Consider the following 22,346-nt stretch of genomic DNA (forward strand, 5'->3'; position numbering starts at 1 on the left):
CTGCTACTCCTGTTGTTGAGGTCACTGCTGTCATTTTTTCATGTCATGTCAAGGAAAATGAATAATAACTGGAGAGCTATATCATGTTTGCCAACCAAATGTGAATACAACTTTAGTTGGACAAAGATGAAGCAGCTCGTCCTATTTTGAGAGATGACAAATGTAGCGTAGAGAGACTATTTCTAAAGCCCACGGTGTAGAGCAGAAGGACAAAAAGAATCCCCTAGACATTACACTACAGAAATGCTGAGAGCAGCATAGTGGAGTTGGGATGTTGCAAGCTTTATGATTGAGAGAGCCGGAGCAAACCTAGCAGGAATGATTTCTTGTAGTTGTTGGTCCCATGCAAAGCACACTAACAGAAAATGCAAAAGCACTTTTATTTTGGTTGCTGTTATCTTCCCAGGCCGTTCCTCTGCGCCAGATGAATGGGACTTGTGTAAGTGGCCGCTGTTTGGCTGCTCCCAAACCCCCAGTACACCCGTCCCTATTCTCAGCATCTGTCTGCCTCTGCACATGGTCTGCTGACTTTGCTGCCTGATCAAAAATTTGAAAGGCTTGCTTGTTCTCCAGGTCATAAGGATGGATGCACATATAGGAGCAATACCTTATTAAATAATTCTGCTCTCACATGATATTTAAACCCAACTAAAAGAGACATTTTCTCTTCATTCTCCTTTTTTTTTCTCTTGTTCTTGCCATGAGCAACAACAGCTAGTCCCGCTGTACTGTGTGTAAAATGTATAACAACTCGCCAGTCTGCCAGTTTGCCAGTCAGAAACACTAATAATTACATAGTAGCATCTAGAACAAACAACTTGTTGATCTTAAAATGATTAAGTTGGATTTATTTTAAAACTCCTCAAATTCTGAATCACGATTACAAACCATGTCAAAATACATCTAGACAAAGACAAGGAACAAATTGTTTTATTCTGGCAATGGGCTGAAGTTCAGAAAGGAGGCACTGTCATCACAGAGTGTTTTTACCAACTCAGTCTGAAAACAACGGGAACAGTCAAATTCTCCACTGAGCTGGCATGCTTGCCTACTGCTGCCTGACAAGTGCAACAACAGAGTTACACCTCCTACTCTACTCCTCTGCTGAGCCGTACCTTTCACGTGTTTATCAAAAGGACCCTTCTGATCATTGGCCAAGTCACGCCTGGCAGCACAACCACCCCTGGCATGATAACCCTATCAGATGAGAAGACCCAGGAAGACGATACGGACGTAATGGGGTGGAAATCGGCCTGCCGTGGAGCGAAACACATTTCCTAATGCATAATAAAGCATTCATTCTCTTAGCTGTCACGAGGAAAGTCTTTGTGAGAGAGGGGGCGAGTTTGAGTTAAAAGTACAGAGAATCCTGTATTCTTGTTCTGTCACTGGGGTTGCGTGGTGAAAAGAAGGTCAGAGCAAGAGTGAGAGAGAACGAGTAGCTGCAATTAGAGACAGTTCTGTCTATACATTTATCAATTTAGCTGCATTAGGCTTTCTGCTGATGGCCTTTCGCAGAACAGCCGAAATTGAGAGCAGCAAAATTCCTAGATTAAGAATATTATAAGCAACCTTATGTATGCAGTCGTAGGGTCACAGCCAGGAAGCCCAGACAGTAGAATTCCTGTGTGGATGCTGTTGTATAATTCACAGGATATTAAAACAAAAATGAGCCGTGCAGGAGCAATTTCCTCAAAGCCTGTATCCTTCCAGGGATCGACCTATAAAGTCCATACCAATATAAATTATTCATTATCAAGTAGACCAATGACTGATATTTGGAACCGATGTACATTTTCAATTTAAATTGAAGTGTTAGTGTCAATTTAAAATAACCAGTGATGGAATGTAACAAGAACAATTTACTTAAGCACTGTAAAATTTGAGGTGCTTTACTTGAGTTTTTCCATTTTCTGCTATTTTATATTTCCACTCCACTGCATTTTGTAGGCAAATATTGTCTTCTTTACTCCACTACATTTATTTGATAACTCAAGATACTAATTACTTTGCAGATTCAGATTATTAATTTATTTAATCTGCAATTAACAAAAAAACACAGATTCTGATATTTGGAAAAATGCTGAATACTGGAACTGATAATTGGCCTGGCCAATAATCATTCAGTCCCTAATATAGTGCTTACTGGTAGTCATGACACTTGGCCCAAAGTAGACTGCTCAATTAGGTGCCACATTTAACAAGCCAATGAAAAATCTACTATACAATATATGCACAATGCACTTCTGGGTTTCAAGAGAGTGTGTTGCCTGCCACCACACAACACAGCCCACCAGGGTAGCTTTCAAACAATGACCTGATGGGGATTGACATCACGTCATCCACACCCAACACTAGCTGGTTGGATTCTGAGGTTCAACAAGCGATGCTGACAACAGCTGTGAAGTTGCCATGGTGATGCTCTGGAGGCAAGTAAAAACCTCCCTTTCAAATCCTTCAAAGAAGTGTCAGAGCAACATGTGTCAGACAAGCAAGATGACCCTTTTGCTCACTGAGGTAAAGTATCCATGGCAGAGACACATGGAGTGTAATGCAGAGAACAGAGCAGACCTATAACCAACATTGCTAGTAATGACAGGATTACTGGTATGGAGCCTTTTGAGCGTAATGATGAAAGAGCATTGGATTCCACATAGTTCATGTTATAAGAGAACTGAGGTTACAGGATGAGGCCCTGTCTCCACAAAGCATAGTGCGATAGTGTTTTGTGGTCGTTTGGACCACTTCTAGTTGAAAATATCAGTAACTTAGCTGTGTTCAGCCTTGGAACGGCTGATGGTACAGGGCTTAGTAGTGGATGACTGTCAGCCATCAGTGATGGACGATGCCATCGCCCAACCCTACTGGTGTTGTCACTATCACTCTTTTTCAAGCAACAAACCATATATTAGATGGGGCAAGAAAATGAAGGAGAAGCTTGTTCTGGTCTGTCTGTCCTGAGCTATATCAGAGGAAAAAACTATCACAACAGAGACAGAGAAGCCCATTGGTGGGAGTAGATTGGCCAGGCACTGAATGCTGCTGGTAGGTGTTGTGCTTTTATCACCCTACGCATTGTAAGCTTGTTGTTGTGCTGTGTAGTCAACCTGCTGTTACCATAGCATTAGCTAATATCAATCAATGTGAAGGGTTTTTTTTCTCTCACAGCACAAATGCTTTATCCCAGCACTCCAAAGTGCCCTGCCAGCGCTCTTCTGACAGAAAAGAACACTATATGGACACGGGGCCTAAGTAACCTCAAGATCTTCTGGGCTTGACAGCTGCCTCTGAGACGTCAGGCTCTTCTTTCATTCTGCACATTAAGGTGGAGATGATGCATGAATTGTCGGTGGATTGACTCAAAAGCACTATTTGTACAGGAATATCATGTAAACTCATGTCATGTGCAGACGATCCATGTCGGGCCTTCCCTTGCATGGTGCAACAACAAATCGATCCCAATGTGCTTTCAGCTGCTTGCTCATTAAACCATAACGGCATGACAGGCAGCAAAATCTGGCAGCTGGGATGGAATGTCACTCAATGACTGACTACAAGCTATAACACAGCGAGCCTTACCATGAGCAAAGACTTAGCCAAGAAAACAGCTGATAGCACCATAAAGGCAGCTTGTTTTCAAAGTGTCAAATAAATAATTGGCTTTAGCAACTTGTAATGAAGAGGGCTTTTACACTTTTACACAATCTTGATGAATTTCAATTTCAAGTATGACAAATGTGAGTGTGGAAAAGCTCGCCATGCCTTTCAGGAGTACCATATCAGAACTACCAGTATGTTCTGCTATTTGCACAATGTGAATCTGCTCTACATCTTTCGTCACTGACCTTGCACACAACCTTGAAAACCGTAACATGCACTCTCCACACACTGCACTGCTGTTTATGGGAATTGCAGCTACAGTTCACTTAAAAAATAAGACAAGCTCCTTGTAGCTGCAGTGTTCTGCTCTAGTTTCTTTGGCTATTTATCATTGTCACAGCTGTTTTTTTTGTTATTTTTTTTTCCAGCACAGCTTGAAAATATTGGGTTACAGTCATCTTTTTTTGCGGCATGTGGGGGACTGTGTGAAGCAACCTTGTTGTAATTGGGGAAACTTTCAAAGTGGCTGGTGTTACGCTAATTTACTACATTTTTTCAAGTATGAAAAAGCAAAATATAAAGCAAAAATAAATGTACTGATCACCACAAATAATATTTGAGATTCTGGCATCAATTTGAGAAAAAAAGACGATTAACCATATCTTGATTATGCAATAACTATACGTGTTCTTGGAGCTGTGGGAAACAAACATTATAAAACAAGCTCTAGCTGTTTATGTTGGTTGTTGGCTGTGTGTGACAGCTGAAGCACACCCAGGAATAGAAGTCCTGGAATGACTTTAGGCGATCAGATGTACACTCACAAGTATAAGTGATGGACAGGGCATGGTAACATTAGAAGAACTTACCGTACAAAAAACCAAACACACACGCACACACACACTCACACACACACAAACACACCTGTGGTGACAGTGAACATGACAACAGACCTCTCTGGCCTTTAGCTTCATAGGTCAGGCCAGTCTGCTAACGGCAGCACAGCATGGAGACCTGACACACATGCTAATTTGAGCAGACAACCTACACCCACCAACCATTAGTTACCACAAAGCTGTAACATTTTACGTCAGATGCTATAATGGTACTTCAGAGATGTAATCCAATTATTTGCTTTACATCAGTCAACAGTTCGATAAGGTTATATATAGATAAATAAATTAGATGTAGAAACCTTGATTTCTGCAGTGTTCATTTCATGTGACATGACAACAAATTAAACTCTAAATAAGAGTAGAAAGGTTGTAAATAAGAGTAGATGTTTCTATCTTCACCCATGCTCGTGTGAAAAACAGTAAAGAATAAAAGTAGAGGATAGATTAAGATCATAATATCCCAACAGAACAAAGCAGTTATTGTATTATATTTAAAGTACTTACCTTTAACGAGTCAAAGCAGGCGATCACCCTCCCATTCTCCACCTGGCAGCTTTTGGGTGGGTGGGCAAATTTGCATTCCTCATCACTGCGTGAACAAGTCCCTCTCTGAAACTGCCGGCACACTTCCAGGGTCAGCCATTTTGTGTCCCGTATCGAGGCAATGTTTAGAGCCATGTCAGCGGCGCTGGCTGTGGAGCCGGGGTGGAGTGGAGCCACTTGGTTTAAGGAAGAGGCTATCCTCTGAGGAGTTGTTTCAGAGTGTTCCAGTAAAAAAAAAATAAAACACAAAACAGCTAAAACTGATGGAACATGCAGCTATAAATGATCTGCGTCAGGTCAGTGGATGAGGTTTGTCCTTGCGGACAGGAAAGTGGAGGTAATGGACTGGCAAAGTCTCTGTGACCGGAGCATGGGACTGCACTGCTGTTGAGGGGTTTGTCAGTCAAACAGCTAATTGTTTATCAATCAGTAAGTCTCAGGTGCAGACCTCTGACGAGGCAGAGGGGGCATGCTCGGAGCCAGGCTCTACTGCTTGTACCAACGTCCCCAAAATGTCCTTTATAAGTGATGATATCTGTGCAAGGGTGGATGTTGGGGAGCAAACGTGGTGCTATTTTGAGATGCAATGGCACAGTTTAGGACAACACAAAGTTCTGTTTTTAAAAGTCTTCAGTACCTACTCTATCTGAGCTTTGGCACCTTGGCCAGCAGTGCAGCAGCACCACCTCTCCACTTCTTCGCACTGAGCACAGGTAAGGACAAAGCAAAAAGGTCAGGGGTGTTTGCAGCTGATCTAGGTCCTGTCACGACTGCGGAGAAAAATCTGGAGCGCTTCAAACACGCCCAGGGATCTTCAAGTAGGGATGTCGTCTCACAAGGCACTTTCTGTCAGTGTTCTGAGAGGGAGAAGAGAAAGCGAGAGACAAAAAACAAGCAGAGTGAGGTTATTTTCAGAGAGAGAAAATGGCTTGCTAAATATGATGGGCAACTATTTATCTAATAGGCGTTAACAGTGTTTGTGTATGCGTGTCAATCTGAATCTGTGTGCATACTGCCCCAGAGGGGCGCTAGCTCTGAAGGGTACAGGGCTGATGAGCCAGAGAAAAGGCAGTTGTGAGGTTATTCAGAAGCCACTTGAGTTTAAGTCCCTCAATCACTGCTGTGTGCCATTGTACGGGGTGACTACATGCCCAATGGCTCTCCAACATATTGCACACAAAGCGGTGAATGGTAAAAGCCTCTGTGCTATGAGACACTGGACATCCAGTCAGTGCGGAGATAGAAAAAAGCCCCAGGGTCCGACCCGCCCAGTAGAGCCATGCGCGGCGGGATGGTGCAACCAATAGAAAACCGCGCAGCGCAGCACTATTCTGGGCAGCCGTCCAGTAGCCACAGAGGGACCGAGACAGATGCATATGCCAGTGCCAGACACGATTATGACGCTGCCCAGTGTCCAGCGATATTCACTGGTCTCCCACCGTCCAAATTAGATACCGGCTCATTGACAGCGGCCTGTCACTTTACATTCATAGAGGAAATGCGTTCAGTGCTTCTTGCCTCGTCCTTTAAAGGCACTCGTCTCTGTGTCCATTTGCTGTCTAAGGAAAGGGGGGGGACAATTGGCTGAGCAACAATCTGAGGAAGTGACCTTTAGCTTGAGCGTACGAAATCCATTACTAAGCTACTGCGCAGGGAGCTCTTTTCTTGGCACATCTGGAAATGTTTTTCTGCTAACCAGGGGCAGGGAGAGGGGGCTGAGGACACCAGACCGAGGGAGGAGGAGAAGGGGTTGTAAAAACGTACAACTCTGGTTAAAAGATTCCCCCGCCACTGTTCTAAATATAAACGTATCTATGGAAAACAGACAAAACCAGGGGTGAACACCAAGAAAACTTTGACTACTGTGAGAACAATATCCTAAAACACCTCTTAAGGCACATGACACGCTCCACTGGGTGTTAATGAAGGCAAGTTGAGACTTGTTTTCAAACCATCTATGCTACTGTTAAGGGAAGTAGAGATCCCTTAGACATACAGGTGTACAGTCCTTTAGGTCTGGGTCTTGGGTGAGGCACGGTATTTTTGTCCTGTAGACCTAAACATCAACTTTTCATTTTGGTTTATCAGTCCAACTTAACTGTCTCTAACTGGAGACTTCTGAATTCTGTTTGTAGCTCTGTTTGAAGTTTGAAATATCAAAGAGAAAAAGTTGAAAAGACCATAAGAATAAGACCATATATCCAAAATGATCAATAGCTCATAAATAGGTCACAAAGAAAGGTAGATTGTTTTTAGATAAGTAGCGGCAAAAAGATGCTTCCACTCGAAATCTCCTTTCAACACTATACTGTTCCAAGCCTATGAATCCAGACCATTGTCCAGCTAATCATATTGTCCCACTTTAGTGCTGATCATGTGAAATGAGATGAGAAGCTTCCTCGCGCGATCATACTGACGCCTGGCCTCCACTCTCTAAGGCAAGATTTAATTTCACACCATCTCCCCAGGGAAAGAGCCAATCGCTGCAGAAGAGAAAGTCAGGTAAGAATCATGTCAGATCTGACCTTTAACAATTAATCCCTTCTTATTTTTAGAAGCCAGAAGAAGTCTGTGATCAAGCTAACCTACTTTGTCAGAGCGTGTGAAGGGACGATGGCGCCATTTCTCTGTGAAATGACTTGGCCTGGAACGACGGAGCAAGTTGTGTTAAAATGATCAGGGAACACAGCCATCAGTCATGTTTTGTGGAAAAAGCAGAGGTTTACAGCACTCAAAGCGTTCATAGATGGAGTGGGCCGACAGTGTGGATAAGGGTTGGTTGAGATCATTTGAAAAGCTCACAGGGGACTCAACAGGCAACATTTAAACAATGTTTGTCATGAAAGCTATTCAAAACAAATGGTGGGGACTGAGGATCAAACAGACCCTCATGTGGGTGATGGTAGGATAAAAATCATGCAGGAACATGACCACATGACTACTGAACAGACTACTGTGTGTTTGTGAAATATGCCAAGGAAATGGAACTGCTGTCAAGCAACTGTGTGTTTGTTCAGACACTGACTGAACAGAAAAGTAATCAATTACAATTTTGATTCAATATATAATCATCAAAGTTAAAATGTAAACAGTTGCTGGATAATTGTCAAATTATAATAATATCATATTATTTTATGATAAATACTATAATAAAAAATTCCAATATCATTAGATCTGTCGAGATACACACATTGTTTGCAATAATCCCTCAACTGTGTCAACTTTGACAAAGATATGTAGTGGAGGCAGGTTATTTAACAGTTTAACGGTGTACTGATTTTATTATTTTAATAATCATAAGTTACCCCAAGCATCTTTATCTGCATTATAATCTCTAAAAAAAAAAGAAAAGGTTTTCATGTGGGCGCATATTGGATATAAGCAAATACCAATATATCTGTGATATACCAATATTGGTCAACCAATATAACAGTCAGGCTGTACAATTTACAGGCTAAATAAAAAAACGTTTAATCATAAAAATGAAAATATTTCTTAGTTGAAGCTGTGCTTAAAAGCAAACTGTCGTCCTGGGGGAAGAACTGTGACAGTGTCATATAAGAACACTTCATCTTAAGAGCATGAGAAACTCAAACAACCAGTGGAAGAAAACTGCTTTGCTATAATGACTGCTTTGAAAAACCCTTGCTGAGGTCAGAGGCAGTGCTTGCAGTTTTGGTTTAGTCTTTTTTGACGTGTCCTTGGTTTGCAGCGTGCCTCTGGCTTGGCTTAGGCTAGTTTAGCTTCTGCTAGTGCATGCAATGCACCTCCAGTAGATGCAGCCTGGCTTGGTTTACGCTGAGCTTAGAGGTCTCGCTTCAAGCACAATGCTATTGATATAAAGGATAGGGAAAGACAGATGGTCAGCAGGTAGGAAGAGACCACACAGCACCCAATGTTTTGACCTCAGAGATTAATGCTCCTGTACACCTTCATGACAGAACCAGGATCTGTTTCAGCAGTATTCAGTCCTTCCAGAGACAACAATGTGAAGATTAGTAACGGAAATAGAGCCTGTGTCAGTGACTAGTCTAAAAATCTGGCTCTGACAACACAGAAGTATAGTGTTTTAGGTTACTGTGATGAAATGGATGCCTTAATTTTTTATACCAAACGCCCTGGGTGTGTGGATGTTAATATGACTGCTCACTTTGACGAGTGAATCTTTCATCTAACCTTAATGTTCCCAGCTATACAGTACCACATTTTAAATCAAACATAAACAGCCAAATTGTGCACAGGAGTGTATGTCCAGTTTATCTTTAGTTCCTGAGTTCCTGAAGAAGGCTTTGTTCCCTCTGTGTCCTCAGTATAAACAGTGGACAGGCAGACAGGGTGACCTGATAAAGCAGGACAGAGATGTGAAGAAAAGCACCACAGTACTAGACTTTATGGATTACTGACGCTTACTAAGGCCAGCTGGCAGGGGCATTATCTTGGTCAGTCTGCTTAATTGAATGAGAGTCAGCGGGACTGGGGTGTCTCGAGTGAAAGTCATTGGCTTGACCTCTGAATACCACGTATGTAACCCATTAGTCTGGTATCTGTGCGCTCTGGCTGGGCGCTGCAGTTTATCTTAGCTGCTTGTATTTGTTCAGCAGAGACGATAAGCTACCTGCTTTCCATTGGTCGTAAGCCTTGTGACAACGTTTACTGTGGCATCAGCCAGGTGTTGCCAGCGAAATGAAGTAGAAACACAAATGACTGTGAGAGACAAGCACAAGAGCTGGGTACCTGAGTGCCTGCATTTCCATTTATTACCATTTTATGCTGGCAAACCACCCTTCTATGGTCATTTGCATGGCCAAGAGGAACAAGTGATCAATGTTTTTCAAGGCTGTGGAGAGAGGGCCTCATTGTAGAGGGGAAATAGGAAAATGTTCAGTCTCCTGTGAGTAATGGAAAATGAGTGAGCCTCATAGTACAGGTTTTATCAAAATGTCCTCTGTCCTTAACAAACCTAACCTTGCTTATGACATCACCGGCTTGTTGGCTTGCAAAATGTTCCTTTGCATCTTCCAGAGCGGATCAGAGCAGGGCTATACCCTGCAGCCTAATTCGTATTTAATACTATGGATGCTTATGAAATTGTCTTTGGCATAAGCTACAGCTCCTTGAGTTGAATATCATCAAGTACCATTAGCGCTAAGGACAAATGAGGGAGCTCAGCAGAGGCTATACCAGGACTAAGCTACTGTTCTGAGGCAACACAAGAAGCATTTCACAGTGTCAGCAGATAGGTGTGCCCCATATCATAATAGCCTTAGCTAAACCACAGTGACCCGAATGGCCTCGCTCATGATATGGGACTGGGCTTTCCTCACCTTATCAGTGGCATGTTTCGTAACGCCGAACAGATGATGCACCTTTTCCATCATTTGGCAAGTTTTATAAGCATGTTTAGAGATAGTGTTAGCATCAGGGAATGATATCAACCCCAGCACTCAGTGAATGTACTTGTTTAAGGCTTAACCACAGGATACAGGCAAGTCATCAGCTAATTACAGTATAGTTGACAGCTAGAGGTGAACAGCGCTGCTCAGATAAACATGATGATTTACAGGATACCTGAGCTTACTTAATCCAAAAGTCTGAGGTGAAATTTGTAGAAGCACTATACCTATTTTTGATGAGTTCAACTAACACAAGAATCAAGGATAGAAAATACTAGGTTAGATTAAAGCTCTAGTTGATTGAAATATTTAGTGAAACACATCAAATGAATGGAAATCTTAAGCCTTCAAATTACAGCACTTGAAAACATAAGAGCTGAATGATTCAGCAAACTCACCCTTGTGCCATAGAGCAATCAGACTCTCTCTCTCATGCAGAAGATGTCTGAGAAAGCTACCAACCACTAAATCCTTTTAATACCAACTTGAGGTGCAATTTGTATGAGAGTCAATTCAGAGAAAGGGGATTTCTGTCTGGCTGGGTCTTGCAGTAAGGACTCGGTGCTTGTCTGAGACTTATCCCATTATTTTCTCAACAGGAAGGGCTGGACTGATGTTCCATTTTGAGAAAACACCCACTTCCCCTTGATCCGCGGCCAGACGTATGACACCACCCTGGCCTTTTCCATGCAGGCGATGATGTCCACTACTTGACCGCGCCGGGCCTAGCGTCTAGCGCGCGCAGCTAAATCTAGACAGACAGCAGAATGCTAGGGACACGTCAACCATGCCCTGTCTAACTCAAAAGGTTAATTATGATGTGGGCCTTATTAGAACTGTGAAGTTCCAGCCTATTCAGGCCATCAGCTATTTGTGTCCACACGTACATAAAGAGTGCCAAAACATCACAACCAATGTTGCCTTTGCCCTTGTTATTTGGAAAATGTGTACACCAAAGAGTTCCAAGGAAAAACTTTACGAGAAAGCAAGCAGAGACAGGGCAGATGCCACACAACACAACAACTTTTTCTCTGGAGAGTGAAAAATATGAAGCCCATGTGGCAAAAAAAAAAAAGCTCCTGACATTTGCACTGAGGAAGGGGCAAGTCAACTGCTGTGATAATGGTGCTTCTCCCTCAGGAGTCAAAAAAGAAAGTCCATTACAGTGCTGAAAACTGCAATAAGGGTAGTTACTGCGTGGCTGCAAGCTCCAAGTGCTCCTGTGCATTTATCCCACACTCTCTATGTTTTCCTCCCTTGATTTTAGCCTCACACTCTTTCTCTTGCACAGATAAAACATTCCCTCTCCTCCCTCCCCACCCAGACTGGTATGCAGCACACTGCAGCAAACTCCTGAAAAAAATCCTAGAAAAAGCCAGCCAATATGACGGTTCTTTCCCACCTCGTTTCGCTGGGTCCCGTAGCTCTGCTGTGTCTGTCTGCTGTCCCGAGCACAGGAGGCAGCCGGTGCTTCTGTGACACGCCACTACAGTGAAGCTCTCCCTTCAGCCTCAGCCGCTGGAGTTAATGACCATGTGAACTGTTGTCATTCCTCACGAGCTGCCGACTGCTGCAGCCGGAGGTCCATGCCTAGACAGGGATTTTCTCTCGATGTCTCTCTCTCTCTTTCTCTCTCTCTCAGCCGCGGAGCAAGCGAGCGAGGCGGGCAGGCAGGCAGGCAGGAAGCAGAAGAGTGTCTACTCCAACTATCTGGCTGAAACACTTCCAGCCACCCCCCTCCGCCACACACACCCCTAAAGCCAGCCCCTTCCTGCCCACCAGCCTGTGGCAAAGCCCTGCCCCTTAACAGCTCCAGCCAATAGAAGGACAGCTCCTCTGAATCACAGCTTTCTGTGCCTCTCGATTGGAAGAGAGTAGTGATGGGGCGAAAACTGTGCTTACAGTAACAACCTCTGCATGCTGATCTTAAAAGGTATTTCCCCAATTTCACAGTCTGCTCAACTAGCTATCACAATATTTATTCTTTGTCCACCCTTCTCCTGGTGGAGTTGTTGATATTGAATATTGAAATTCAAATCAGCACCTACTGAATTGTTTTCTAACAGGAAACAAGCTCAAGAAATAAAAGTCTAGATTTATTTTTCATACAACAAAGCATTACTGTTATTCAAAGAGTTGCTGCACTCGCATAATGAAGATCAGCCCTGCCCTTGTCCATGTTCTATCATCACATTTAACACCATCCCCCCAGGAAACAAGAGCACTGCACCTACTCCCCCTCCCGACTCTCCTCTACCTCCCCTCAGCATCCGTCCTCTAAACTCATCAGACACTCCTCTCCTCCCATTCGCATCTCCCCCATCCCTCACCTGTGTTTTCCCCATTTCTCAAATCTATCTTTCAAGCTCTATTTCAATCTAATCCCATAGTTTACTGGACTGGAAAATTGCACGCTAGTGAACATTTCTGTTATTGTTATTGCATCAGAATTTGCTTGGAAAAAAAGAAAAAAAGAAGACTGGTGGTGACTGGGATTTGAAAAAACCTTAGTTTGTCTCCTCCCCCCACCCGTCCTCTCCCCTCTCTCCACCCAGCCGATGACATGCTGGCTGGCATCATATGAGCCGTGAAACCGGAGCGTCACAGAACTGATGAGTCAGAGATCCAGCTTCACGACTTTTCGATCCAGATTCAATAGAACAGCTGTACCGTCTGTCTCGCTGTGTGTCTCTGTGTCTCTCTCTCTCTCTGCCTCTGTCTCATACAAAGGTTGTGAATGACGCGGCAGCCTGGGTGTTTCGTTGACACCAATGAGGCAAAACATGCCTTACAGTTCCATGATAAACAAGCCTATTTACTGTCTGATTATGCTTTAATAGCTCTATATAATCTGATGCTGCACAGGCAATAGATTTGTCAAATGGTTTTGGGGAGATGGGGGTTGGGGGGATTAATCTCTCTAGCATGAAAAATTGTTTACCTCAGCAAATGACACTGAATACTGACGTCATCTTAGGCATCAGGGCACCTGTAATCAAAACAGACACAGAAGTGTCCTGCCTGTACATGAAGCATGAATAGGGAGGCGGGGGAAAACAGCAGAAGTGTCACCTTACACCTTCCGTGAATGTAATCTCACTGTGCTATATCATGTACACAGATGCAAGAGATTTGAGAAGCAAGAATGCTCCGAGACTGCAAACAAGTGTGTATTACTGCAGGATGAAACTTGACTGGTATGACCAGAAGAAAAAATCTAAATGTTATGATACATCTAGAACAATAGCATTTCTACAGGTCAGCCCACTCCACCACTGCTGATAGATGAAGCTTATCAATTTCTCATTTGGCTGCAACCGACTTCTCAATAACCACATTACTGAATAACTGTCAATAACTGTATAACAAGCCCTGCTTGTAGCTAATTTCCACCGGCAGACCTCAGATAGCCTACCTCCTAAATAGATTTGTCCGACAGGAAAACAAACAAAAGCCTGGCAGACAAACAAGCTGAGCCACTTCCTTCCCACATGGTATCCCCTCCCCTCTTATTATCCCTGTCCTGTTTGACCCCAAACGGCTTGGCTCGCTTGCTCGCACACAGCCAGATTCTTTGGCCCAAAGCGGCTTCATTTTCGGATACAAAATTCTGAAAACAATGGGGAAATTACAGCAAATGAAGATTGGCGTGTTAAACCTGTGTTTGAAAATACTCCCCAGCACAGAATACTGCACTCTGAGTTATTACAACTGGTTAAACACGACAGAGAGAGGGAGGGAAAAAAAAGCAGGGCTCCGAAATAGGGCACCGAAGACAGATCAATGAAAAGGCAGCTGTCTTTTTCTATTATTAGCCGTAATCAAATATCAAGCGGCAGAGAGTTGTGCTTCCTTCCGCTTGAAAGCCATTCTGGTAAATTTGTCACACACCAAGTCCACATGATGATTGAGAATAAACAACTGCCTAATGGAGGCGTTGGCAAATGGTCAATCAGTGTTTTTTGGAGAAAGATAAAGGCTGTGCATTGAGGAAGTACTTATTTTACTACATTAAAATTCGTACTGGCTTGGGATCAAACATTGTCTATTTTCTGTAATCTGTTAATCTGACATTAACTTAATCCTATATGACGATATTCCCCGATATTTCATACAGATGATTTACAGCTGCATCAATTTATCAATTAAATGATTAGCTGTCAACTATTAAATCAATCGGCAACTATTTTGATAACCAATTAATCGGTTTGTGCACTTTCTTGAGAATGAAAGTCAAACTTTTTTAATGTGAATATGTTCTGGGTTCTTTACTGCTCTGTCACAGAGAAACTACAATATTTTATAGACCAAAAAACTAATCAATTAATCAAGAAAATAATCAACGGATTAATCGACAATGGAAATAATCTTTTGTTGCAGCCCTACGCTGATTACATAAAACTGATTTCCTAACCATAATAAAGGTGGTAGATTGCTTTGTCTTACTCAAGTGTACCATTGCTGTAATAAAGATAACTAACACAATATATTCCGATATAATGTTCCATACAAATGGCAAGCCAAAGACCGCTTTGCATTGTTAAACCAATCACTCATTTCAAGTTTAATGTCTTCACTGCGCTTTCAATGGTGCAATTCTGTTCTAAGATGCCATTTTCATAATGACCAATTACTGTACATGACCTAGCAGCTAGCCTGATCACAACTTATTAACCTTACCCAGGTGTAATAGCTCTTGCACGGCCGACCTGCAGTAGATTATAATAAGCCTCCACTTATGTCTCATTACAACTGCTTTATATTTTCTTGTACACAGTAATTAAACTTAACAATCCATTAATCAACGTGCCATTACATTTATTGTGTTTCCACATTTGCATTTGGAAGTAACAACATACAAAAGTTAGTTGGCTGTACACTGGAATATGGCTCCAACTTGTGACAGGGATGACAACGTCATTGCTTAATAGTGGCGACTGTCATTTAAGGAATCAGTAATACATGAGTTATTATCAAATCTATTCCCTAGTTATGGTCACTGGGTACTTCACCAATAATACACAGCATATGCCAGAAAGGATTACACAGGGACCTCTAGGACGTAATGCATGCCGATTAAATCTTTTTTTTCTATGGAGCTGCTTTCACTTGTTTTCATTAGCTATCTGAGCAATTTTCATGAGCTAGCATAGCAATCCAGACACCAGTGCGTAACGTTTATGATACTGGGGTAGCATCATCAGAACCATTTTAGCCACCTCTACTGTCCAAAGAGCCGCTATACTCACCATAACGCCGTAACAAGTGTGTACAGAAACGTCAGAACCAAATGGTGCTAGCTGCTAAGCTAACTACCTGCAGCTTACCTGATGACGAACCTGTCGCATCCAGCTGCACTTCAGCCGCCACCGCCGCTTCTCAAGAGCGCTATTTAGGTTGGACCGGGACCCAATGTTCGGGAACAGGACGGCAAAAAGGCTCTTCGGCCGAGACTTCTCGCTGTTTCCTTGTAGCAGCAAACTTTTCCGCTTTCGAAGTGTATTTCAGTGAAAGGCAGAGGCAAGCTATCAGCCGCTACACGCTAGCTCGCTAACTACTTTTAAGGCTAAGGTAGGAAGCAACAAGCGATTTTGACAGTTCGATGAAATGTTGAATGTGCTTCGGTGGGGGGGTTGGTGCTATGGTATAAACATTAATAACGCATGTATTATCAACTATTTCCGATTGAATAAGCTGCAACTAAACGACATATGTTACGTAATCATAATGCAAGGGCATATTTTGTTGAATTTAAACGCGGAAATGTACTTCTATTCGATAAACAACACAATTCCCACCCTACAGTGAGGATGGTACAGTCCAGAGGAACCAAGGGTAAAGGGAGGGGGGTGCTTGTTACCTAGGAAACAACAGTGAATCTCCCTGGGGGGAAAGATGTGTGTGATTTATGAACCAGTGACTGTCTGTCTGTCTGTCTGTCAAAATGGCCTGCCATCGACAACATGACAACATTAAACACATTTGACAAAGCCTATTGTATTATATTCTGACATACTGTATTAAGTTCTTGCACTTTAATTAGACTATAATACACAGTAATTTAGTATTTATTTATTTTACTTATTTAGATCTATTGATACAAGATTAATCGGCTAATATAATCAAATAATTATATTGTCACATACCTGAATTAACCATGTTCAAAGGTTATTTCTTAATTCTTATAACCATCATGATATAGATTTACAGTATGGTGAAGTGCCGCCTTATTATGCTGTTATTGCTATTTCAAAACTGTCAAAAGAAGTTTAACAGCAAAAATGCCAGCAAGCTAAGCAGAGACTGTAAATCAGCACATCGTCACCACCTGATGCTCTGCAGAGGAGCATGCACATCCCGTGCATTTTGCAGCCTAATTGCATACAGCTGGCTGGATTTAGCAGTCTGTGACACACAGAGACCCGTTGTCAGCAAGAAGCGCAACGAGTCAACAAGGAGCAAGTCACAAATATCCCCGGAATGAGCAGAGAGGCACAAATTTAGCCCCACTGACTGCTGCCCACGCCATGTGCTGCCTATTGAGCACATGAACAATGAACATAGCCATCACAGACTGCTCTGTCAGGGCCAAGGCCTGCTTCGGTGGAATGCTACTGGGAATGAAGGCATCACAGTTTGTCAGGACACAGGCCGCTGACAGTGTCATGGTTGAAGACGTTATCAGTCGACGCTGGATTGATGGTAACTGTAATACTTCATAAAGAAAACAGCACTTGTTCGAAGCTCAGAAACGTATTGGCTCCATTTAAAATCTATCATGTGGAAATTCAAAGACAGAATTAATGTGGGGTCAGACATGCTGACGTATGTTACTGCCTTGTGTCAGTCACGGCATAATTCATCATGTGACATTCGGCACGTATCACACTGGTGATAAGTTCAAGTTCATGTTTACTAAACAGGCAGACCAACAGCGGTCTTCGACATAACCAGGAAATGTCTTATTAAGTTATTTCGGCCTGCTCATGCTCTTTTCAGCATTTTAATTGAAAAATGTCAGAGCATTACTCATTGCTTTTTTCCGTCCACATGGCGTGTTTTTTCATCTGAATATAGCAAGTGGAAAAAGTGAAATAGAACCAATCCAAGGCTGCACCTCTGTGGGGAAAACAGTATTTTTAAAACGTAAGTGATTATGAAAAACTGCTCACATAGGTCAAGCTCATCCCCCCAAGGCCTAACGTATTGATCTCAATGCAGAGGAGGCATTTGTAAAAACGCTGCTGCCGGCATACTTCTCTAAAAGTCCCTGAACGCCCACACGCTGCAAGCACACACTGGGCCGCACTCATAAAAACACACACACACACACAGTACAAGCTGCAAAAAAATATCACTTTAACAAGACATTTTCTTTATTTGACTTGTTTGAAACAAAGTTCGAGGCTGATACACTGAAGTAGGCGTAGGGTTGAAACATTTGCATCATTGTTCCCTCAGTGGTAAATACAAAACAGAGCAATTTAGCCAAAAACAGACTGCTTTGGGTGCGAACGGCATGCTTATTGAGGATATAATTCTTTTTTAAATGTTTGCCTGGGAACAGGTGGCATTATTTTGAAGGGCAGACGAACTCCATTTTTCTCCTGCAAAGCCAACATGACTGGATTCATAAAAACTCTTATAACAGGTTGATTTGCATAGGAAACAAATACAACTGTCTCGCCTAAATGGAAAAGTATGAGAAAATGCACCTTTAAGACTGAATACCAAGCTTATATCTCTTGTTGAGGTGGAAAAAGAGAAACGGACACATCCGAGCCCAGAATGCATTTCAGACATCCACACACGAGCAAAGAGAAACGAACCAAAGCAGATGTCCGTGTGTGTGTGTCGTGCTCATTAATGGGTTTCGACTCTACATTTGTTGCAGTAGCAGTCTGTAGAGTGGACCTCGGGATCAACTGAGGGGGCGTCAGGCAGAAAAACAACCGCAGTATCTACAGAGCACCACTGTTAGTTCCTCTCAAACACGGAATGAAGAGATCACGGTGGGAAACAGTTTGCCCCCGCAGACAGAAGACAGTAAACAGACACACAGACAGGCAAATACGTGAACACATAGACAGAAACACACCGGGGCCAAAGCTCTGAGGTCCTTCTGCATATACACACATACACCCACACACACCTACACACAGTGGGCAAAGCTCTCACGTCAAGGACAGTATTGATCTTGAAAATCTCTGTACGCTAAATGAGAACACACCTGATTATGAAAGCTTTTAACCCAAATGCTTAATGCAGCGCAGGTTTAATGGAAAGAGCTTATGGCCGACACAAAGCTCAGCAGAGAGAGAGTGTGAGTGTGCGTGTGTATGAGTGCACACTTCCATTGTGTTTTAGTCAATTTGATTGATTGTACGGAGACCACCTGGGCATTTTATTCCCTCTATGACTTTGATGAGCATTTTACTAATCACAAGGCCTAAGTAATGATGGATTGAAGATGGTCCCGCTGTCATTAAACAAACTGATCCCCAAATGCGGGCACACTGCGCCGGGAGAGCTTATTCGGAAAGGCTGAGAGGATCCATTTTGAGGCAGACTCATTTGTCCACTGAGAAAAGACTAGTTATGCATCACCATAAATCATCGGCTGCGGCTATTTGTTCATAGCGCATCATCCATTCCTCCAGGATCCATTTCAGCATAAAGGAAGATAGTGAAGCATCCAGACTGAATCATACGTGCGTCAATTCATAAAGGACCTGAAACATTTGACTCACTTCCTCTCTGTGCTGTTTAATTATTCATTTGTTGCTCACATTTACGCATGTTCAGTCAATATTTGTTTTACAGTCATCAAAGAAGAATTCAAGTCTTTTACTGAAGTTAAAGTTGCAGTAACACAATGTTTAAATATGTAACAATAGAAGTCCTGCATCCAGTTTTACTTAAAGGTCCAGCGTGTAAGATTTTGTGGCATTTAGTGGTGAGTTTGCAAATTGGAACCAACTGAACACACCTCATTTCATCCTCCCCTACAGTGGCCGCTAAGAACGCAGAAATGCAAAAAGGGCTCCCGCTCCCTCTGTAGATGTAAAAGGCTCTGTCTTAGGTGAAGAAAACACAACGATTCTTAGTTTCAGGCGATTATACACTAACAAAAGCATAATTATAAATATTACATTCCATTATTTCTTTCATTTCAATAGATCGACCTAAATCCCCCTGATTCTGGACCTTGAAAGAAAGAGAACGTAAGAATTATCAGCTTGTGAGATGTGGGTTTTAAGTACCAGAAAAAGCTAGAGAGTGAATTTTGACTAGGACTAGTTTGACTTTTTGGGAATTACGGCCTGTTAGCTAGCCTGGCTCTGTCCAAAGCTAACAAAATCCCCGCCAAGCACTTCTAAAGTTCAAACATTATCATGGTATATGCTGTTTGTGTAATCAATACACAAACAACCTGTAGCTTTCTGAGAAGTTGGTGGGGTCAACCTCATAGCGAGGACAAGTGAAGGAAGTAGCATAACGCTAGGCACGAAAGCAAAACTCAAACTGTTCCTCCAAGATTTCTTCATCCAACTATCGTATATTTTCAAGACCAAGAGTCAACTGTCACTCTTAGTTATTAAGTATCATGAAATGGAAATAGTCAGGCAATGGACCCTTTTCTTGATATTCACTGAGGGTTTTTTTTGTTAGGGTATAGAATTTGCCTCTGTGTTGGGAAATTAAAGGTCCTATTTGTAAGAAAAGAGTCTATCTGATGAAGCTGATGCTTTGGTTTTCACTACTCGTTCGATTGTAGATCGGGTCGGGTTTTTACGATGAGACTCAAAAATACATTCCAATTAAAAACTAATATGTTTCTTGTTCTTTAGTTGCATATTACAACAATAATGTATGGTTGTAACAAAATCGCATGGCACACCTGGACTTGCCAGTTGGAAAAACCATAGGAGATGGTGAGACGAGGGGTATTTAGTTTGTCCGAATCTGCAACCTCACTACGAGAGGCCACTAAATCCTACACACTAGACCTTTACTGACTATAGCCTACTTTCCACCACTGGTTTTCTGAACAGAGAAGGTCATGTTTAACGCCGCAACCCTAGCACGTAGATCCATAAAATATACCGATGATAGATGCTCCATTTCTGTGAGCTTATTACCCAAACACAGCGTGTAGATTTTCGGAAAAACAGACATTACTCATCATTTCAGAAATATGTGTTCTAGTCTGTAAAAGCAGACTTTTATTAAGGAACGACCTCAGTTTCATAATTAGTATATAGTGTAGTATGAATCCTTTGCTCGGAGTTGTCACTGCTTTTTTCAAATCGATGTCCCCACAGTAGATCACAGGAATAATGAGAGGAATTTAAGACAATATTGAATTACATCATCATTATTCAGCCCAACAGAATTAGGATTTGCCTTAACGGTCTTACGTTAAGATCTCATCCTGCAGCAGAGTGAATCCAATAATGAACGGTGGCATTTCCGAAGAGAAAATTAGACTCACAGTAATTGTGAGAGATGAAAAATCTTGGAAATGTCAAGAGAAATGGCATATTACCATGACAACAAAGCTATAGTCTTGTCAAGGTTGCAGTGCGTGGAGTTCAGAGGCAACCAAACGAGACCCTGACTGTTGTTCTCCATCAGGAGTAATTGCAATAAATCGCCTATTTTCCACGAGCCATTATTCACCACTAAAATTGAATTTACTTGTTCCCTGAAATTGCGCGACAAAAAATCAATGTGGTGTCATCATCCCCCCCTTCTCTACAGTCCGGAGTGCTTCCAAATACAGTAAGGGAATTTATATTATTCATGAGATCCAGGTTCACAGAAGGCCAGCAGCTCGGCCCAGACTCCTTAATGGCTGAACCGCCCTTCATCACAGCCGAACCCGCCCTGTGATCCCAACTTGGCAGTCACTTAGCCCAAAGGATTGAGACGCCTTTGAAATATTCAATAATGCATTAAGGATCAGAGAGAAGTCAGCTAATTATGTTCACACACACAGAGAGAGACGCTTTCTCTCTCTTTTTCTCACACACACACAAACACTCACAAACACAGGCAGAAGTTGGAGATAGTAATTAAGTATTTTGCACTCTGACGAGCTGTAACGATGTTGGGATTTTTTGTGAATGACAAATGAGTGTTTGGATTTTGCCTGTGATGACATGTTGTTTTTTTCTGTTTCTGCCTTCCGGTGTCCATGTCAAGGATGCCACATGTAGTTTTTTGTAGCAGGGAGAAAAAAAATGTTTGTGTATATGTGTTTCTGCCGTTGTTGTGTAAGAGACAATAATAACCTATCTCAAGGCGGCCCATCAGCCTGAAATATTAATGCCTCTGCTGCAAGGCTGCTGGCTGCCGCAGCAGGTTACAAGGACACTTCCAATGCCTCATACCAGAGGAGGCAACCCCGTCCATTAGCAAAGAGATGCTGCCCTCCTAACAAGTCCCGCCTCTGTCTAGGTCTGACTGTGTTCTGTTTTACTGTCTGGCTCTGTACTAGGAATTTTCCATTATGAATATATACATATGTATTATTTTTAAGTGTACTTATTTTATTTTTCATGAATGTAGTGCTAAAATGTGATTAAATGGACGCATTTTGCGTTCTTCAAATTTCAATCTATTTTTTTATTTTAGGCTAATGGTGCGTTCAGGCGTTCTGCAACAAATTGGACATTTGGCAGAGGCTTTCTCACCAGTCACACATGCATACAAACATACGCAAACACAAACCAGTATAACTCATTCATAATTGTGTTTTAATTAGTGTTTAATCACCTGGAGCTAAGAATCACTGAGCTGTTTCTGCAGGTCCTCTTCCAGCATGTTTCAACAGCAGCCCAGAGCAGACGAACTGAAGTGGCTGCAGAGAGGGCCTTGTGCATTTTTCATGTTTTTAGCAGTTACAGTA

The 22,346-nt window shown here is 42.3% G+C and overlaps 1 protein-coding gene across 14 annotated transcripts in view; it reads right to left on the reverse strand.

Annotated features, from left to right (window-relative positions):
- Nucleotides 1-16,042, reverse strand: part of mbnl2 (muscleblind-like splicing regulator 2) — a 57,815-nt gene extending 41,773 nt beyond the window's left edge. For 4 of the 14 annotated variants that reach the window (XR_014621708.1, XM_084347621.1, XM_084347619.1 and 1 more), the window contains exons 1-2: nucleotides 15,760-16,039; nucleotides 5,001-5,896 (exon numbers count right to left, since the gene is read on the reverse strand). Coding sequence is in view for 7 of the 14 variants with exons in the window: in XM_084347621.1 (XP_084203747.1) it covers nucleotides 5,001-5,174 (174 nt within the window). In the remaining 7 variants the exon portion in view is untranslated. Of the gene's footprint in view, nucleotides 1-5,000; nucleotides 5,897-11,834; nucleotides 12,126-15,759 lie in introns of those variants that run through there. The other 10 variants (XR_014621709.1, XR_014621710.1, XM_084347620.1 and 7 more) reach the window with 6 other exon arrangements.
- Nucleotides 16,043-22,346: the final 6,304 nt, after the last annotated feature.

Source organism: Pagrus pagrus (genome assembly GCF_965226575.1).
Source record: "Pagrus pagrus genome assembly, chromosome: 24".
Classification (NCBI taxonomy): domain Eukaryota; kingdom Metazoa; phylum Chordata; class Actinopteri; order Spariformes; family Sparidae; genus Pagrus; species Pagrus pagrus.